Source organism: Rhinatrema bivittatum, chromosome 15, assembly GCF_901001135.1.
Source record: "Rhinatrema bivittatum chromosome 15, aRhiBiv1.1, whole genome shotgun sequence".
Classification (NCBI taxonomy): domain Eukaryota; kingdom Metazoa; phylum Chordata; class Amphibia; order Gymnophiona; family Rhinatrematidae; genus Rhinatrema; species Rhinatrema bivittatum.
In genome coordinates this window covers 43,530,796-43,550,920 of record NC_042629.1, presented here as the reverse complement: position 1 = coordinate 43,550,920, position 20,125 = coordinate 43,530,796, and the positions used below count along the sequence as shown (strand labels likewise).

The 20,125-nt window shown below is 44.7% G+C and overlaps 1 protein-coding gene across 1 annotated transcript in view; it reads left to right on the top strand.

Moving 5' to 3' along the window:
• Window positions 1–20,125, top strand: part of ARHGAP31 (Rho GTPase activating protein 31) — a 148,491-nt gene that overhangs the window by 101,106 nt on the left and 27,260 nt on the right. Inside the window, 3 exon segments of the mRNA XM_029577962.1 lie at window positions 6,566–6,648; window positions 14,459–14,566; window positions 16,399–16,544. Of these exon segments, the coding sequence (XP_029433822.1) occupies window positions 6,566–6,648; window positions 14,459–14,566; window positions 16,399–16,544 (337 nt within the window).

The window sequence follows — 20,125 nt, the reverse complement described above, 5'->3', positions numbered from 1 at the left end:
CCCAATAATTTGTACTCTGATATAGCACTGTCCCATTGGTTATCCTCCTTCCACCAGGTCTCTAAGATGCCAATTATGTCTCTCTCATCATTCACTGCTATACACCCTAACTCTCCCATCTTTCTTCTTAGACTTCTGGCATTGGCATACAGACATTTCAAAGTGTGTTTTTTGTTTGTATTAACCACCTGCTATCAGTTGTCAGGGATAATTTAGAATCTTTTAGCTCAGGTGATTCTTTACTTATAAGCACATGGACTACTTTTGATTTTATTGAAACCGCTCTGTTGGGATGCCCTAACTCTAATGCTTCATTAGTATCCTTTGAAGATACCACCCTCCGAACCATGCACTGCTGAGCGACTGTCGGCTTTCCCCTTTGTTCTATTGTAAAAACTGCTCTGTCTCCTTTTTAAAAGTTGGCGCCAGCAGCCGGTTCCACCCTGGTTAATATGGAGCCCTTCTTTTTGGGAAAGACTCCCCCTTCCCCATAAGGTTGCCCAATTCCTTTCAAAATTGAATCCCTCTTCCCTGCACCATTGTCTCATTCATGCATTGAGACTCCGGCGCTCTGCCTGCCTCTGGGGACCTGCGCGTGGAACAGGGAGCATTTCAATGCTACCTGGAGGTTCTGGATTTCAGCTTTCTACCTAAAAGCCTAAGGGGTTAAGTTTCAAAAGGAATTACGCTCATAAATGTAACTACTATTGTAGCAATTTTCAAAAGCCATTTGCTCAATTAAAGTGCATTTATGTGAGTAAATCCTATGGACAATTCAATGGCATATATTGCAGCAATTTTCAAAAGCCCGCTTACTTGATTAAAGTGCATTTACGCCAGTAAAACTCAGTTTTACTCAAGCAAATACTTTTTAAAATCAGGCCCTACATTTTTTATAGTTTGTGGGTTTCTGGTTAATTACATAGTGCAGGTACTGACTATAATCCAGCTGTTGATAGAATTGTTGAGTGTTCAAGAAGTCATAATGTTTGGTTGTTTTATGTTTCACGCTTTAAAATTGTTTTATGCCATTTTATGCTGTTAATGGAGTGTTTTGTTTCTACTTTGTCTCTGGCATTTTAATGTGAATATTTTTATGATTGTAACTTTGTTACCCACCTAGAACTGAAGGATAGTGCAGGCTGTAAGTTTTTTAAATAAATACATTTCCAGGCTAAGAGAGGAGGGAGGGGGGTATAAAAGGGGGGTGTGAGTGTGGCGAAATCCCTGGTGGATGGGTTGCAAATGAATGCTCATAGCGCTGTATCCAGTTGGAGGCCAGGTCCAATTAAACTGCTAAGTCCAAAAGAACAGGGGAAACTGCTGGGCTTAGAAAGAAAATGAGAATGCTTGTATTGAAGACTGGATGTAAAGTGTTACACACAATGGACAAACAGCTTGTTTTGATCTGAAAACTGTGTTAGAATATTTCATGCTATTTTCTCTGCCAGAGCTTATTTCAATAGTTGCTCAAATTAGTGTCTCCAAATATCAGGGACAAAGCGAGTCAGAGTTACAAGCGCCTGCATTTAATGAGATCGGAATTAAGCAGAAAAAACTGTGTTTCTTAATGAAACAAGGAGCCCAAAGTCCCAGCTTGCAATATGGAAAAAAAAAAAGAAATTCATGGAACTGGCACAGCCTGGTGACCTGGAGCTCCCTGCCCCGCCTCCCTGGCAGGGGCCGTTCTATAATGAAGCAGGGTGAGGCGGCCGCTTGCAAGCGGCAAAAACTACCCCCCCCCCAACTCCTCTAGCGGCCGCCTTACCCTGCCGCCAAAACAAAGAACCAGCACAGAATTCCCCCCTGCACAGCCGGGGTCTCCTCCATCTTTGCTATTTTCTGTGTAGAAAATGGCAACGATGGAGGAGACCTCTGCTCACAGTGAAGATCAAGGCCCCGGCATCCCGTGCGGCAAAGATCTCCGGGCGTGCCACACGGAGAAGGTTTCCGGACGTGCCACGTGGCGAAGATCAAGGCCCCGGGGTGCCGTGCAGCATGGAAGATCTTCCGAAGTGCCGTGCAGCGAAGATCAAGGCCCTGGCATGCTGAACGGCGCAGGTCAAGGCCCCGGCGTGCCGCGTGGCGAAGATTAAGGCCCCGGCGTGCCGTGCAGTGAAGATCAAGGCCCTGGCATGCTGAACGGCGCAGGTCAAGGCCCCGGCGTGCCGCGTGGCGAAGATTAAGGCCCCGGCGTGCCGTGCAGTGAAGATCAAGGCCCCGGTGAGAGTGAGTGTAGAAGGATGTTTGTGTGTGTACGAGAGATTGCGAGCCTGGGGGTGTGAGAGAGAGCATATGTGAGGCTGCTTGGAGGGGTGAGGAGAGCATGTGCGAGGGGGAGGGGGGGCGCCATCTCATCCCTCGCCTCAGGCGGCAGATTGCCTTGAGCTGTCCCGGCTCCCTGGTAACTTGATCCATTGGTAACAACGCTGCAAAAAATAAAAAATAAATAAAACCTCATCCCATAATAGTACCCAAGCCATAGCACAGTTAAGAGCCACTGGCCTGTTTGTGAATGCTACTGGGGCTCCTGGCCCACTCGGTACTTCTTCTTGTCTAGAAGGTATGGTTTTGGGCAGACCACAGTGATGCATCAGTCATCAGCTTCCGAATTCCAGGCTTGAGTCTTCCACTGCAGCACAAGCAGAATGTTACTGTGATCCATGCGGGGGAGAACAAATAACGCTGCAAAACATTTCTTTGGGTTGCTTGTGTGTGTGTGTGTGTGTGTGTGTGTGTGTGTGTGTGTGTCACCGTCTCCCTTAGGACTGACCAATCACAGCTATGTAGTTTGCAAGTTAAGATGGAAAACCTTTTTTTTCCCCCTAGTTACTGTGTTGAAATACCAAGCCCTGGCTATTTTCGTTTCCTCCATGAGATCACTGGAGACTCCCTCGACAGATAATCTGATGATGTCACCAAGCAAAAAGGCAACAACTTTTGTTGGGGGAGGGGGGGGAGAGTAATTTTCAAACCGCCCCATAGGCTAAAGTCTGCAGGGTACTTTGCATAAATCCGCTTTGAAAATTCCTGAGCATGCATGGAAGCAGTGCCGACACACAAAGCTGTACCTGCCCGGAACCAGGTGTGGCTTTGCGCATGTATGTTTACAATTGTACTTTGAAAAAATAGAAAGTATGGGTATAAATCATGTCCCCACACTAACTCACCCTCCCTCCCCGAATGCCTTTTTGTAGTGCGTGCAAAAGTATGCCCAAAATCACTTTTATGTGCATAATTTCCCTCCCCCCTCCCCCGGGTTTATGTACAGAAATGACTTTGAAAATTGCTCCCCTTAAGGTGGTTTACAATGTTTTTTCAGGTACAATAAAGTCCCTGCCCCAAAGAGATTACAATCTAAGCAAATACCTGAAGCAATGAGGGTTTAAGTTACTTGCCCAAGGTCACAAGAAAATCATTTTCACTTGGTGACTGAGGCCCCGTCCACACTACCTAACCATTCCTGAGGTCTATTTAACTTATCCCCGGTATGCTGAGGCCCTATCGTTTGCAAAAAAAAAATCCATTCTTTGTTAATATTCAGTCTGATTTGATTTATATGAAGAAAGACAAAAAAAATAAACAAAACTACTTATCAGACTTGTTTTTGTTACTCAAATGTATGTAAGTTTGAAATGAATTTCTGAAGATGCCTGGATAATTTTAGGTTTGCAGACATTGCAAATATAATTTCAATATTTTCTCATTTACTTTTCAAGATATATGCTTCTTACTTTAGGGACCACCCTTTCCTTGGTGCCCTCATACATCTGTACCATCTTTGCCCCTCTCCCATGCACCGTGAGGCCCTGCTAATGGAGACAGGATGGACGGCTCAAGATTAGTGGTCACTCACGGATGTAACAAGGGCGGTTTGCAGGGCACTGGTATTTTTTCTTCCTCAGGTCCGAGGGCATATGGCCATAGTTTGCTCAGACAATGCTACAATGGTGACATATATCAATTGGGAGGGGTTAGCAGCTTCATATGTGGCCGGAGTGGACAATGTGCAAGTGGATGATCTCAGCAGGCAACAGTTGGATCCGGGGGAATGGAAGTAGTCAATGGAGGCCTTCGACCTGATTCGGGTGTGCTGGGACAGCCCTTAGCTGGATCTGATGGTGTTGTAGAGCATTGTCCAAGCGGCGTGGGTTTTTTCAGTCGCAGACAAAAGGTCGGAGCCGAAGGACTAGATGCTCTCATTCTTCTATGGCTGGCAGGATTCCTGCTGTATGTCTTTCCTCAGTAGCTGTTAATTGGCCGCTTGTTGAAGTGGCTGCGGCTTCCATGGTTCGCAGATCTGATTCATCTGGCAGATGACGAGCCCCTCAGATTGGCTCATCTTCTGGGTCTGTTAAGGCAAGGTCCTATCTTCTTGGATCAGGCAGATCATTTTTGTCCCGTGGCTTGGCATTTGAAAGGCATTGGTTAAGGCAAAAGGGTTACTCAGAGCCAGTTATTACCACCTTGCTTCGGACCAGGAGGCTGTCCATGTCTATGGCTTATGTCCAGGTGTGGAGGATCTTTGAGACTTGGTGTTTGGAGGAAGGCCTAGATCCATTATTGGTAGGGCTACCTCATATTTTGTTTTGTTTTTTTTTTTACAACAAGGATTGTCCAAGAACTTAGCCTACAATTCCCTTTGGGTACATGCAGCGGCCCTGGGGTTCCTCAGGAGTAAACTACAAGGGAGGTCTTGAGCAACGCATCTGAATGTGGTGCGATTTTTTTAAGGGGGTCAAGCATTTGTGGCTCTCGGTGCACAGAGTGTAGTGTGTCTGGCATGGAGTTTGACCTTAGTTCTGCAAGTGAATTGCGGAAGGTGTCTCTGAAGGACCTCACCCTGAAGGTGGTTTTTCTGGTGGCGATTTGCTCAGCCAGGATTTTGGAGCTGCAGGCTTTGTCCTGTAGGGAGTTGCTTTTGAGAATTAAGGATGATGTAATGTCTTTGCGCATGGTGCCCTTGTTACCCAAGGTGGTTTCCTCTTTTCACCTCAATCAGATAGTGGAGCTTCCCGTGTTTCTGAATTGGTCTTCGGAGGCACCAGAAGCAAGGGAGCCGCATTGGTTGGATGTTTGTCGGGTACTGTTGTGGTATTTTAAGGTCACCAACAGTTTCCGGAGGTCGGATCATCTGTTTGTATTGTTTGGCAAGCCAAAGAAAGGATGTAAGGCTGCTAAGGGCAGTATTGTTCGTTGGTTGAAGGAAGCTATTATTTTGGCTTATCTTTGCAAGGGCAGAAAGGTTCCAGAGGCTGCAAGTGCATTCTACTAGGGTGTAGGTGGTTTCTTGGGCTGAGTGTCAGTTGGTATCGCCACAAGAGATTTGTTGGACGGTTACGTGGACTTCATTGTACACTTTCTCTCAGCATTACCAGTTGGATGTTCAGAGCTGGAAGAGCCAAGTTTTGGAGAGAGTGTATTGAGAGCAGGTCTGTCGCATGCCCGCCCAGTGTAGAGGTGCTTAGGTACATTCCTCTTGTCCGGACTGATCTGTGGTACTTCAGGAATGAAAATTAGCATGTAAGAACCAATTCCATGCATCTTAATTTTTCTTTTCCTTCCCTTTCTCCCAATCCCAATCCCTCTCCTCTCACCCCTTGGCATCATCATCACTTTAATCTTCCTTCTCCCCTGGCATCATTTCCACCTTCTCCATCCACCTACCTGACATCACCACTTTCTCTTCCCTTCCCTTTCTCTCCACCCTTCTGGCATCATCACCACCTTCTCTTCTTTATCCCCTGACATCATCATCTTCTTCCCTTCTCTTTTCCTGCACTCCTGGCATCACCACCTTCTCCCTTCATCCCCATTTTCTCTTCCCTTCCCTCCAACCCTCTGACGCCATCATCATCTTAATCTTCTCTGTCCCCTGGCATTATCACCTTCTTCCCTTCCCTTCCCTTCCTTGTCCCCACCCAGCCCCATCATCTTCCCTCTTTCCCAACCCCTGCCATCATTACTTTACCTCCCCTCACTTCGTTGGCATCATCACCTTCCCTCTTCCCCACACCCTATGGCACTTTTAACTGTTTCTCCTCCCCGAGAGCAGCGCCTATCTGCTGTTGCTGCTACTCCTTCCTCCTCTACCGGCTTGCCTCTGCAATAGAAACAGCACAAGGAGGCCAACGAGTCTTGCAAGAGAGAGCTAGCAGAGAGGGAAGCAGCAGCAGCAGCAGCAGACAGGTGCTGCTCTCTGATGCTGATTGCTGACATCTTGCAAGCTAGCAAGGTAGAAAAACAGAAAACTGCCTGCTCATCCTCTTTTTCATTCTGGGCTCTTTTCGCGGTACAAAACACTGTCCTAACGTACAGCACCTGAGTCAGATTCTTCCTTTGTGGTATTGATCAGTGTCTTTTGCTGTGTTCCATGCATCTTAATTTTTCAGACATTGTTCCACTCCTTCTTACTTTATCTTTCTTTCTATGGTATCTTGGCTCACTGAATCACCCTTAGCCTCCTCTGGTTCGCCTTCCCTCCTGCCTCTCTCAGGCCTTCATTCTCCTTTCCCGCTGACACGTTTCGCCTGATTGGATGGTTCTCTTGTCTCTCTCTTCACAGGAGGCAGTATCATGCGCTGCAGAAGACGAACAGTTGTCCCAAATACAAAATGTCATACAAGAGCTTCCCCCATCACATTACAGGTAACCATAACTTTCTTTGTCCTCAGGTGCCTCTCCCTCACATTGCGTGCTTGGAAACCTCAGCTAAGGCTCCTGCTCACCAGGGTTGGCTGGAACAGGAAGTGCTAGTAACATAATCCTCTTGGCCCTGAGAGGAGTGGGAGCTCACTAATACAGTGATTTCTATTGCTGTATGAAACAATGACCTTGAAAGTGACTCTTGAGCGAGCTACATCCTGTTCCCTTGGCCACATGAGGTCACTGCTATACTTGGTCTATGCACTGGGCAAAAAGGGTGACAAAAGAATAATACTGGTGGCCATGTGGATAATGGATCACTGACAAAAGCCGAATGGGAAGAGAAAAGGAGAGAATTCCTCCAGGGTAGGATTAATAGGAAAAAAACCAGAGAGCAAGAGAGAGAGAGAATCCTGCAATGGTATTAATCAGAGTCATGAAACAGGAAAGCAGAAAGAAAAACTATCCTTGAGAAAAGGATGCCTGGAGCTAGGGTGGTCACCAGAGGATGAGATAATGCCTTGTATATATATATATATGTGTGTGTGTGAGTGTAGTATGGGGGAGGGATAGGTTGTGAACACATTTTAGTTATACAAGTAGAGAATGAGTGTGTCCTTGTGCACAGTATGTGTGTGAAGTGGAGCAAGTGTCCTAGATATAGAAGGAAGCTACAGAGGGATGCTTTTAAAAGCCAAAGAGTGTCAGTGCTAGACTGCTTATCACAGATGTGTGTGAGCATATTAATTAGATGTCATAGGGACACATCCTAACTGATATTCATTGATTTCAGTGGAACCCATGGAACAGGGTCAAACAACCTACAGCAGCTTCACATTGAAGCCTGGCAGGATGACCCTCCTTCATCCCCTTCAGTTTGGGGTTAACGTGGGTTGCTGTAATACAAAGAAGTTGTATCAGCACCTACAGGAAGCAATTAAAGGCCCACCTATATAAGCAGGCTTTTAAGTTATAGATAACATATGGTTCTTCAGCGATATGATTTTGCTTTGTTTTCATGTCTGTATGTATTTTATGATTATTTATTTTTAAATGATGTTGTCCGCCAAGCATGAGCATCTTGCTATAGGCAGAATAAAAGCTTTTTTAAAATAAATAAATAACTGCTCCAGAGTTACGATTTGGAAGAAAGCCTGGGAAAAGCTGTTAACGTTCATTTCCATGTTGCTTGGCGGGAAGCACAGAGCTATTTCTTGATGCAATCTGAAAATATCTGCCTTTTTTAAAATTGAGAAGGAATGATTGCCATGAGCACTTCATTTCTCATCATTGTTTGCTGTAGGCTCAGTTTGACTAACCAGGTCTTCCCCCCATGCACCCGCTAGAGTCTGTTTCTTTCTTTGTTTTGCGTGTCCAATACGTGTGTTCTGATACTGCACTTTAATGGGCTTGTGACAAGCAAATAACATGTCCAGCTTGAGAGACTTCTGGGCACAGGTGGTATTTGTCCATCTTTTGCAGATAGGGTTGCCAACTGGCTCCATATCAGGCAGAATAGGCTTGTCCAGTCCTGGTTTTACCACAGAGCAATTTGTAATTCACGTTACCCCGTCTAAATGCGTGAAGAACTTTGGCAGAAAATCATATGAAGCAGCCAAAATTGGCAATTTTGGCTTCTTTACCACAGAGCATGCATGAACTTGTTCTGATTTTCATAGGGAAAATATATAGTTAGAACCAGGACATGGAGCCAGTTGGAAACTCTAGCTGCAAGGTGACAGTGGTGAGGGAGTTTTTAAAAAATTCAGATAATGTATTTTTCTGAAAAAATCCTCCCCACCAGTCTCCTCACTTTGTCACAGAAGCTGTACTATATAGTGTAGTGTAACGTTTATGATTATATAGGAGTGGTGAACCCTGTTAAGAATCCATAGTATCTCAGCCTCCCTCATAGAATCATAGAAACTCGATGACAGAAAAGGATCATATGGCCCATCTAGTCTACCTATCTGTGGGACAGAGCGCTGATCTCCTGATTCCAACCTTTCTTAAAACACTTTATTTTTATTTGCCACTTTAACGCATATACATTTGTAGACTGCCTTTTCCTTCAGGACAGTATACTCCAATTACTCACAGTTAGTACCACTTTCCTTGTACTCATACAGCTTCGTTACAACTTAGTGTTTGGATAGCAATATTCTACAGGAGCTGCCTTCCTCCTGGAGACCTGAGCCTGATCTGACTAACCCACCTGGGTCCTAGCTCTTATTCCTCCTCTGTTGAGCCCCGCCCACAGAGCTCTCTCTCACCAGGGGAATTAAAGGGGACCAGGCACCTAGCCTGGTCCTGCACCAGTTTAAGGGGGAACGCAGAGGCACTGCCTTACACACTCCATCCAATTTATGAAGCCTTTGCAATTTCCATCACTCCCTCAGAGATCCCTTGTATTTATCCCATGCTTTCTTGAATTCAGATATTTTTTCTGTCTCTATCATCTCCATTGGGAAGCTGTTCTATGCATCCACTAATCTCTATTTCCTAAGATTACGCTTGAATCTATTCCCTTTCACCTTCATCCCACATGACCCCGTGTTCTACAACCTCCTTTTCATTGAAAGAGACTAACCTTTGTGCATAGAAACCTTTGAAATATTTAAATGTCTCTATCATAGCTCCCCTATCTTGCCTTTTTTCTAAGATATACGTGTTTGGATCTTTAAATATATCCCCATATGATCTAGTTTCAGTATTTTTATTTACATTTCAAGATTCATATCGGAAAATATACCATGCTAAATGCTCTCATCCCCATATGCTTTAGAATAAAGACCACTGATCATTTAAGTAGCCACTCTCTGGACTGACTCCAACTAATTTATATTCTTTTGAAAGTGTGGTCTCCAGAATTGTGCACAGTATTCCAAACAAGGGCTCACCAGGGACTTGTAAAGGGGAAATATCACCTCCCTTTTTCTGCTAACCATTCCTTTTCCTATGCAACCAAGCATTTTTCTGGTTTTTGCCATCACATTATTTATTTATTTTATTTGTATTTATTTTAAAACATTTCTTTTCCACCCTTCCTATGTTCAGGGCGGGGTACAATATAAAATTCATAGATAATTAAATTAACATCTGATAATAAATAAAATAAAAGTTAAAATACAAATAAGATCAAATAACAACTCATAAAAATATAATAGGTAAAATAAAGAATAAAATACAAATAAAGGTCACATAGCAACTCATAAAAATATTATAAACATCATAAAACATCATAGAACATAAAACATCATAATAGCAACGTAAAGTACAAAATAAGGTTAACCTTCAAAGGTTTGTTTAAACAGATAGGTCTTTAGACATTTTTTTAAAAATGTAGGCTCCTTCAAATTTCGAATTTCCTTAGGGAGTGAGTTCTAGAAGGTGGGACCTGCTATTGAGAAGGCACATTCTCTGGTTTCATCTAGACGGGCTAGTTTTGGAGAAGGAATGTCTAAGAGGTTCAGGTTGGATGAATGCAGTGCTGTAGTCGGAGGGTATATTTTCATTATGGAATTGATCCAAGGAGAGTGTAAGTTATTGACGAGAGAGTACATGATGGTGGCTAATTTATATTGTATGTGGAAAGTAACTGGCAGCCAATGGAGCGATTGTAATACGGGAGTGATGTGTTCACGAACTGGAGTGTTAATAAACGAGTGGCTGAATTTTGAATATTCTGAGGTGGAAGTTTTGCATAGGATGGGAGACCTAAGAGTAAAGAGTTGCAATAGTCAATACCTGAAAAAAGAAGTGCCTGTAAAATGGTGTGGAAATAATTGATGTCAAGAAAAGGTTTAAGATGCTGTAATAGCCTTAATTTGTGATGTGAAGTTTGTATTAGATATGACTGTTCATATTTAGCAATGAGTTGATTATGACACCAAGATTGCGGATTGAGCTAGTAAGTGAGATATGTTGACACTTTAAAACAAATCTTTTGTGGTATATTGGATGATGTATATCTTGATAGGTCCATTATTTCAGTTTTGTTAATATTCAGTGCTAGTTTATTTTGGTTTAAATAGTTTTGGGTGATAGAGATTGTGTTAAGAACTGTTCAGTTTGTGTCCAAGTAGTATTAATTAGGAAAAAAACATTGGATGTCATCAGCGTAAATTTTATAGTGTACCCCAAGGTCAGCTAAAATTCGGTAAAGAGGGGTCATATAGATGTTAAATAGCGCGGCTGATAAAGCAGAACTTTGGGGTACACTGGAGTCTATAGAATGCCAAGATGAAGTGAAAGAGTCATCTTTGACCTGTATAGTTCTATTAGAGAGATATGAAGTAAACCATGATAATACATGTCCAGTAATTCCTAAAGCTTCTAAACGAGTCCAAAGTATATTATGATCAATTGTATCGAAGGCTGCCGAGATATCAAGTAGGAAAAGGATTTAAGATGTCCCACAATCAAAGCCTCTTCTGATAGTGTCGAAGCTGGAAGACGAAGTAATTCAATACTATGATGTCTACGGAAGCCGAACTGATACTGATCTAAGACACTATTAGAGTCAATAAAAGTGTTCAATTATCCATCTAAGTGATCCATCGAAGTGATAAGTAACTCTGTTACCTGAACTTCGGTATATAAAATCTATAAATAAATAAATAAATCTATTTGGCCACCTTGAGACCATCAGATACAATCACCCTCAGATTTTGCCTATCTTTTGTTCTTAGAAGAATTTCAACTCTAATACTGTACCTCTCCCATGGGTTTTTGCAGCCTAAGGGGGTAATTTTCAAAAGGAGTTACACTTGTAAATGTAACTACTATTGTAGCAATTTTCAAAAGCCATTTACTGGAGTAAAGTGCACTTACACAAGTAAATCCTATGGACAATTCAATGGCATATATTATAGCAATTTTCAAAAGCCCACTTACTCAAGTAAAGTGTATTTACTCGAGTAAAACCCTGTTTTACTCGAGTAAATGCTTTTTAAAATCAGGCCATAAATGTATTACTCTGCATTTTTAGCATTAAAGCTTAGCTGCCAGTCTCTAGACCATTCCTTGAGCTTCGCTAGATCCCACCTCATGTTTTCCGCACCTTCCTGGTTCTGTACTCTGTTGCAGATTTTGGTATCATCAGCAAAAAGATAAACCTTTCCCGATAATCCTTCACGAAAATATCAAAAAGACCTGGTCCCAGAATTGATCCGTGAGGCACGAAAATGTTTAAAAGAGCCGATCCCAGGACTGATTCCTGAGGCGCACTCATGGGAGGTGGAATTCCAGATTAGGGAGGTGGCTTTCCATTCTGATTCTTTCCCATGGGTATTTTTTTCTCTGCTTTTTACGCTCTTGAGTCATACATTTGCTTGCAGAAATGGGTAAACAGGTCTCATTTTTTTAGCTGGTGAAAAACAAAGGAACAGATAAGGACCATAAGGCACATTTAATCTGCTTAATTTCATTCCTGGTGCAATGCCATAGACTCAAGTCACTTCAGAACAGAAAGGGATCCTCTGTGCTCATCCCAGGCTATCCTAAATTATGTTACCATTTTTGTCTCCACTACCTTTATTGGGAGTCCTTTACATGCATCTACTATCCTTTCTGTGAACAAATATTTTCTGATATTCCTCCAGAGTCTACCTCCTTTGAGCATCATACTGTGACCTCTTATCCTAGATCATTCTGTATTGATTAGCATGGGTGTGAGCTTTTCGTGTTGTGGCATATTTGACACAACCTTGTAGGCGAACCTACAAGGCCTACACTGGCAGATGCGCCTTTTATCAGGACAGTCTGGAGCTTCACCTATGCCAGCTGCCTTCCCTGCAGGTTGAGCCCTTAGGTTTGGCAGCCAACAGGACAGGAAGTTCCCTAAGTTGGTGGAAAAAGGAAGAGTCCAGGGGCACCACAGGGTCAGGACCGACTGCAAGCTGAAGACACGGAGATAGGCCAAATGAGTAAGAGTAGTCAGGTCTAAGCAAGCGGTTTGGTTTAGGTGGCAGGCAGGCAAGCATGGTCAGGTGCAAAGGAAGAGGTAAAGTCCAAGTGGCAGGCAAGTGTAGTCAGTTCCAAAGCAAGAAGACAATACCAGGAGATCAGTTCGGAATGGATGGAGATACATGGAGGTACTGGATGAAACAAGGAGAAGGGGACGAGGCTGGACCAGACAAGGCTGGAGAGGACAAGGTAGATGAGACAAGGCTGGAGAGGACAAGGCTGGACAACACAAGGCTGGAGGCAAGGCTAGACAAGGCAAGGCTGGGCAAGGCACAGGAACGCAGGAATCAGGAGCAAAACACACTACTTAACAGAAGGAGACCAGTAGATGAGGCAGGGACCGGGAGCACGGGGTGTGCTTAAATAGGTGAAGGTCGCTGATGTCATCACTGAGTGCCGTTGGGCCTTTAAGTGCTGCAGAGTGGCACGCGTGCCTATGAGACTTGGAAGGAGCAGGAAGGCATTGGCATTAGAGCCGCACTGGAGGCATGGCAGCGTCACTCATATGAGATGTCCTGGTGATGTTCCCGGCTGCAGTCAAGGGCGGATGACATGCAGGCTGTGAAGCAGTGCTGGCAGTGCTAGGTAAGGCAGCTCATGGGACAGCCCGCGAGCTTCTAATCACATTATTTTCTCTGAAAAGGTTTGCTTCCTTTGCATTTATATCTTGAGGTACTTGAATGTCTCCATAATCTCTCCCCTGACTAAGGTATCCATTTTAGGTCCTTAAGTCTCATCTTTATGGCTTTTAGTGTAAATCATGCAGCATTTTGGTGGCCTTTCTGTGGACCATCTCCAGTCTATCTATAGCCTTTTGGAGGTACAGCCTTCAGAAATGGACACCAGATTCTAGGTGAGTCTCACCAATGTCCTTTACAAAAGCATTATCACTTCCTTTTTCCCACTAATTACACCTCTCCCTATGCACCCTAGCATCCCTCCAGTTCTGGCCACCACCTTATCACACTGTTTCACTACCTTGTGATCATCAGACACAACCATCCCAAGGTCTCTTTCCTGGTTGGTACACATCAGGGTATCACTTTCCATCTTGTACTACTCCCTAGGATATCTGCACCCGAAATACATGATTCTGTACTTTTTATTTATTTAAAAGTTTTTATTTCCTGCTTATAACAAACCAGTCATGCTAAGCGGGTTACAATTGCATTTAATCTTTACTGCCAAGCCTTTGACCACTTTTCATTCTGTCTGTTCTTTCAGGGGTGTTCACTCTGTTGCAAATCTTAGTGCCATGTACAAAAAGGCAAATATTTCCTTCTAACCCCTCCTCAGTATTGCTTACAAAAAATATTGAACAGAATTGGCCACAGGCCTGATGTACTCCAATAATCACCCTTCTTTCCTCTGAGTGAACTTAATTTACCACTTCCTTCTGCTGTCTATCACTCAACCAGTTTCTAATCACCACCTTGAGGACCCTCCATAGGCCGTTCATTTTAATTATGAGCCTCCTATGTGGCATGGTATCAAAAGCTTTGATGAAATCCAAGTATATGGCATCCAGTACACGTCCTTGATCTAATTCTCTGGTCAACCCCTCCACAGAGGATTTTTCTTGATCAACTGCAGTATGCCTGTGACCAAACTGTGGATTTCCCTACAGTTTTACCAGTGCCATTGTGTGTGTATCTTTCTTTATAAAGTAACGTACGTGTGCATATATGTACTGAATCACGAGTATCATCACATATATAAATTACAGAGTTGTGAAGATCATCTTTAAAGTTTTATTGCTTATAAGTGTAAATTAAATGGAAGTAACATTCTAGAAGGTTTATTACTCAATAATCAAACACTTTTTCTCACGTACATTTTACTACAGGACCTTGGAATATCTGAGCAAACATCTGACACACATCGCATCCTTCAGTTCCATGACCAATATGCACACTAGAAATCTGGCACTTGTTTGGGCACCTAATCTTCTGAGGTAGGACCCCTAATGCATGTTATTCATTGGATATTTCTGCATTGCTAAAATCATGAAAATTAAGAAAAAAAAGTCAAGCCTGATTTAAATAAAGAACTGTAAACTCCCACATCCTCTTTGATCCATGAACTTCAGAAGATGATGACCCAAAACCCATCCAGAAAAGACAACTCCAATCACAAGTGTGGGACTGGATTATTTCTGACTTGCAGTGAGCACACCTGGGAACTCTCAGGATTTCACGCTGAGACACAAGGAATTTGCATTAATTGCAGGGGTCTCAGGGGAAACACTAGAAATCTCAGGGCCTCTCTGAATACAGCTCAGCCACTCCCCTTAGTAAGCCTGCAGAGAACAGGAGAAGTGGGGCAAGCCTGGAGTAGTCACTGCAAGCAGTATGTGGGGAGAAACTGGAGACAGGCTGCCATACACACAAAACTCACTCTGCAGCTATGATTCTAGGACCTGGGAATCACTCAGCTAAGGATAGAGGGAAGATACATAAGTCATGGAGCTGAGACTTATAGGGGGAGGGAGAAAAGAGAATGCTAGGGTGAGGGATAGATGAAAAGGGGTCATCTCAGGAGAGGGTACAGGTGATGGGTGGGAGAAGAAAAGAAAATTTGGATTAGTTGGGTGGGGAGGGGGCCAGTGGAACAGAGAAAGCTGATACATATTTTATTCCATTCCTTTCCCCTCCCCCACCCTCTGCTAATCAACAGCAATCTTAGGGTGACCACAACTCAAAGTTCCCAGGTAATGGCAGTGAGATATTGCCATAAGGACCTGTCTGGTTATGTTCCACCTTATTCCAGCTTCCCAGCAGTTCTTAGCTTGCTCAGCCCTCATCATTTTGGAACAGCAGCCTGCCATGGGGAAGGTCAGGCAACTCGATGTATGCTTGGAGGGAGGAGGGGACTGAGAAAGGCAGGAGGCGATTGGGTAAGAGACATGGGTGGCGAGGGGAGGCCTGGAGGTTGGTCTAAGTATGGGAACTTGTTTGCTGATTACCTGGAACTGTAGAGGACCGAAGAGGGAAGACAATAAAACTGGACTTGGAGCGATATCCTGTAGGCAGTCAATCTTTTACAGACAGCTCTGGGAGATATCCTTTGCTAGAGCACTGTAGATGGGAACAACCAGGCAGTCTGGGTGTTAACTGTGATCTCTGATTTTATGTGGATGTCGTGAAGCAATAGAAGAAACAACTATAGGAGTCAGACAGCCAGTGCCTCAGTCTATAGAGGACAATTTTTAAAGGGATTTTTCCCCTTAGCATGACTAAAAGTTTATGTAAGTTTTCACAGTACACAAACTTTTAACTGGATTAAAAAGAGGTATTTCCGGGGATGTGTCTGTGGGGGTGTTGGTTTTTAGATCAGAGGAAAAAAACCGCACGCATAGATTTGATTTTTCAAAACCATGTGCATTGTTTATCCCCATCCCGCCACCCACAGAAAATAGCAGGGGTGAATGTACATGGCCATTTTGCATGCCTGCATCTTTTAGGCGATTTTCCAGATTATTCAAAATTGACCCTATGATGTGCATATATACCAGTGAGGCAGGACAGTGCCCTCAGGAGGAATGTCCCAGTCCTGTCCAGAGCAGCTACTTAAACAATTTTCTTTTAACATTTTTTTTACCAGAGAGTTAGTAATAAATGATGCTGGTGCAATCTGAAGCTCTCCCTCAGGGTTTCATAGCTGTATTCTCCCAGTGTTGGGCCATACTGCTATCACAAGGGCTCTTCCATTGCATAAATCACTGCATACACAAGAACAGGTTTCATTGATGTTATCTTTTACTGTTTAATTCTCTTTGTGACTCAGGTCGAAAGAAATTGAAGACTCTGGCTGCAGTGGAGACGCAGCCTTCCTGGAGGTCCGAGTGCAGCAGGTCGTCATCGAGTTCATTCTTAACCATGTGGACCAGATCTTCAACAACAACTCCACGCCCTCCATGAGGGAGCATGACGGTAATGGCCTCTTCCATAAAATATAGCCCCCTCTGCCTGAGAACAGTACACACCTTCAGAAAGTTTGAGTTCCCTATCTATAAAATTAGCCAGTGGACCCAAGGATTATTTGTTTTACATCAAGTTCATTTGCTATGAAGTAAACTTTACCAAGGAACTCAGGACTTGAGTCTCAGTGTTAGCAAGCTTTCTGACGGTGTGTACTGAATTTTCAGATGGATGCTACATGATGGGATTGCCAAACTGAGACTTCTTAAATCTCATGGTTAAGAATATGAATTCCTTGGATGCCTGCAGGTTCTGAGCTTTTGCCATTTGTTCTAATACATTTTGTTAGCCTGTAAATCCTGCATCAAAAAGGGTTAAAATGCTGGCAACTTAATCCCCTCCTCTGCCCCCCCCACCTGTCTTCAACATCAGATAATGAAAAGATTGACACCTGCATTGGAGGGACTTCCTGGTAACTGAGCTTCTCTGCATGGAGTCATTTCAGCTTCAGCTATACTTTGAGGTAGATTTTAAAAGGGTTGTTCACGGCAAAACCGGGAATTCCTGTTCATACCCCAGATCAGTCCAGACAAATGGGTTTTGCATTCCTACCAGCAGTCGGAGGCAGAGAATAAAAACTTTTCAGGTACTGCTACTTAACCGAGAGTGCCACCTGCAGTCAGTATTTCTATGTCTCCAGCTGATGGTAGAAGTGCAAACCTGCAGTCTGAACTTAGTTTAAAAAAAAAAAGAAAAGAAAGTAATAAAACTTAGGAGAGAAGACAGAAGAAGTGAAGACGGTGCTCCCAAAGGTGTTAGATTCCTTCGTGGGCCATCCCTCTGGTTGAGCAAGGCAAGAGGGGGTTTGAAATCCTCAGCCAGGTTCAACCCTTGATTTCCAGGGGGAGGGAAAGCCAGGGGTCCTGGTTCCCTCGCTCCCTCTGAGCCTTCTCATGCAGTCCGGCCGTCTACAGCAGCCTGGAGCACCCAGAAGCAGGAAAGTATAACTTCCCTTTGTTTTTCTGGGTTGCTTGAGCACTGTTTCTTTAAGGAAAAAAAAACAGAAGTAGGTCTTTTTTTTTCTTGGCCAATGGTGGTCGGCTCAGTTGGGGTGAGGAGAGAGAGACGTGCGCGGCTCGTGCAATTTCAGTACCTGGAGCAAGGACAGCAGCGGCAGGGGCGGCAGAGCTGCTTTTCTCCCGCTTAAAGTTATTTTTAACTGCGGGCCGTGTCACTTTTCATGCCACCTCCCGCGGAGTGCAGGAAAGTCTTTTGGGCCAGCAGGGGGAGGCCTACTCTGCTGTAGCTGTGCCTCTGGAGTGAGGGGCCTCGGCAGAGGGATCAGCAGGTGGACGCTGCAACTGTTCTGCAGATCCTGCCCAGGAGGCCCGGGTGGGGGGGGGGGGGGGGGTGTTTGAAGGAGGCAGTGGCCATTTTGTCTCCACGTGACAGGAGGCCTGCCATGGACAAGGAGTGCAAGGACTTCCCACCCCTGCTTTCTCCAGTGTAGCTGAGTCTGGAGAAAGTAGAGGGGTGGCAGCGGAACCAGGGGAGGACCTGAAAGCTGTAGAAGATGGAGAGCATGATGGATTTTCCATAGATTTTGTATTGTTGCTGCATGAAGCCTACCTCGCCAAGAAGGTAGCAGCGGGTAAGCGGCTGGCCACTCAGAAGTCCCAGAGCTCTGCTAAGAAGCCTCGAACTTAGGCACCTCCCAGGTCAGAGGATATTCTTCACCTGCTGGGCCTGGGCTGATTGAGAGTAGAGGAGAATCTGAAGGAGATGATCCTCAGGAGGATCCACATATTGATTAGGGTGCTGGTCAGGGATCGGATCCTGTGATTGGCCTGGTGGGTCGAGACCCGGATGCAAAGGACGTTCCTCTCGCAGAAGGGGATGACCCTAGGGGGGTGAGATTGTTCCATAAGTAGGAGTTCTGAAAGAGCTGGGGATCAAGGGGGATCAAGGTTGCACAGGAGGATTCGGACAACTAGGGGTAAACCCTGTGTTGGACGGATGGCATGGATGGCTGAAGGCTTTCCCTTTTCTGAAGAAGGTGAAGAAGCTGATTGACTGGGAATGGGATTTCCCGGAGCCAGGTCTGAAAGTGGCCAGGGCTATGGCCAGGTTGTATCCCTTGCCGGAAGAGACTTTAGAGCTTTGGAAGCATCCAAAGGTGGATGCGGCGGTGTCTGCAGTGATGAAGAAGATGACCATTCCCGTGGTCTAAAGCTCTGAGCTTTAGAGCTGCGACCTGTGCTAGCCGAATGCAGAGAGCTTGTTTGTGCTGGGTGCAGAAGGTGCAGGAGAAGACATTGTGGACCTCTGCTGATTCTGACCAGGAAGCTTGTTTAGAGTCGAGGGTGGCCTATGTGGTGGATGCCCTTTATGATATAGTTTGGACTTCGGCCAGGAATATGGTGTCCACAGTAGCTACTCAGAGACTCCTGTGGTTGCGTAATTGATCGGCCGATGTGTGGTCAAAAACACAGCTTTGTAATCTTCCCCTCAAAGGAAAGTTGTTGTTTGGAGAGGATCTGTAGCAGCTGATGAAGCATTTGGTGGATTCTAAAGGGAAGAGATTACCAGAAGATAAGAAAGGGAATAAGAAGACCTTCTCCCTGCATGCTCGCTTTCGTCAGATGAGATTTCTCTCCAACAGAAGTTCTTCCAGATCCACACAGAAGCAGGGTTCAGGAAGGCAGCAGTCCTTTTGAGGGACCCGTAAGCCAGCCAGAGATAGCTCTGGTTAGGGTTCTGGAGATGCAAAATCCAAACAATGAAGGCAGGTTGGTCCACTCCTTCTTGGAAGCTGTCAGAGGAAGGTTGTCCTATTTTTACAAGGAGTGGACCAGTCACTTCCAACCAGTAGGTTCTGGAAGTAATAAGAGACAGCTTTGTCTCCTCAAAGAGGCCTTTATGGTGTCCTGTTGCACTTCGCCCTTCAAGCGGGCAGAGGTGCAGGATACCCTTCTATGACTGCAGTGATTGGAAGCCATCATCCCGGTGCCGCAGGAGGAGCAGGGTCAAGGAAGGTATTTTGTGTATTTCGTGGTCCCCAAAAAGGAGGGCTTTTTTCAGCCAATTCTAGATCTGCAAAAGGTCAATGCAGCCTTGCAGGTGTCTCTTTTTCGGATGGAGACATTGCGGATGGTGATTGCAGAGGTGCACAAGGGGGGTGTTTCTCGCCTCCTTGGATCTAACAGAGGCATATCTTCATATTCCCATCTGAGCAGACCATCAAAAGTTTCTGTGCTTCACAGTGCTAGGAGAAGATTTTCAGTTTTGAGCTCTTCCCTTCGGGCTGGCTACCGCACTAAGAACGTTCATGAAGGTGATGGTGGTGGTAGCAACGGCCCACAGAAGGGAAGGGATACTAAGGCATCCAAACCTGGATGATTGACTCATTCAGGCAAAATCAGAGGTGGATTATCACCGTTCTATTTGACGGGTGACAAAGTGTCTAAGGTCCCTGGGCTGGGTGATAAACCTGGTGAAAAGCCTTCTGGAGCTGTCCCAATCATTGGATTATCTGGGAGCGCAATTCAACACCCAGGGTGTTTCTTACCCCAGACAGGGTTATCAAATTGCAG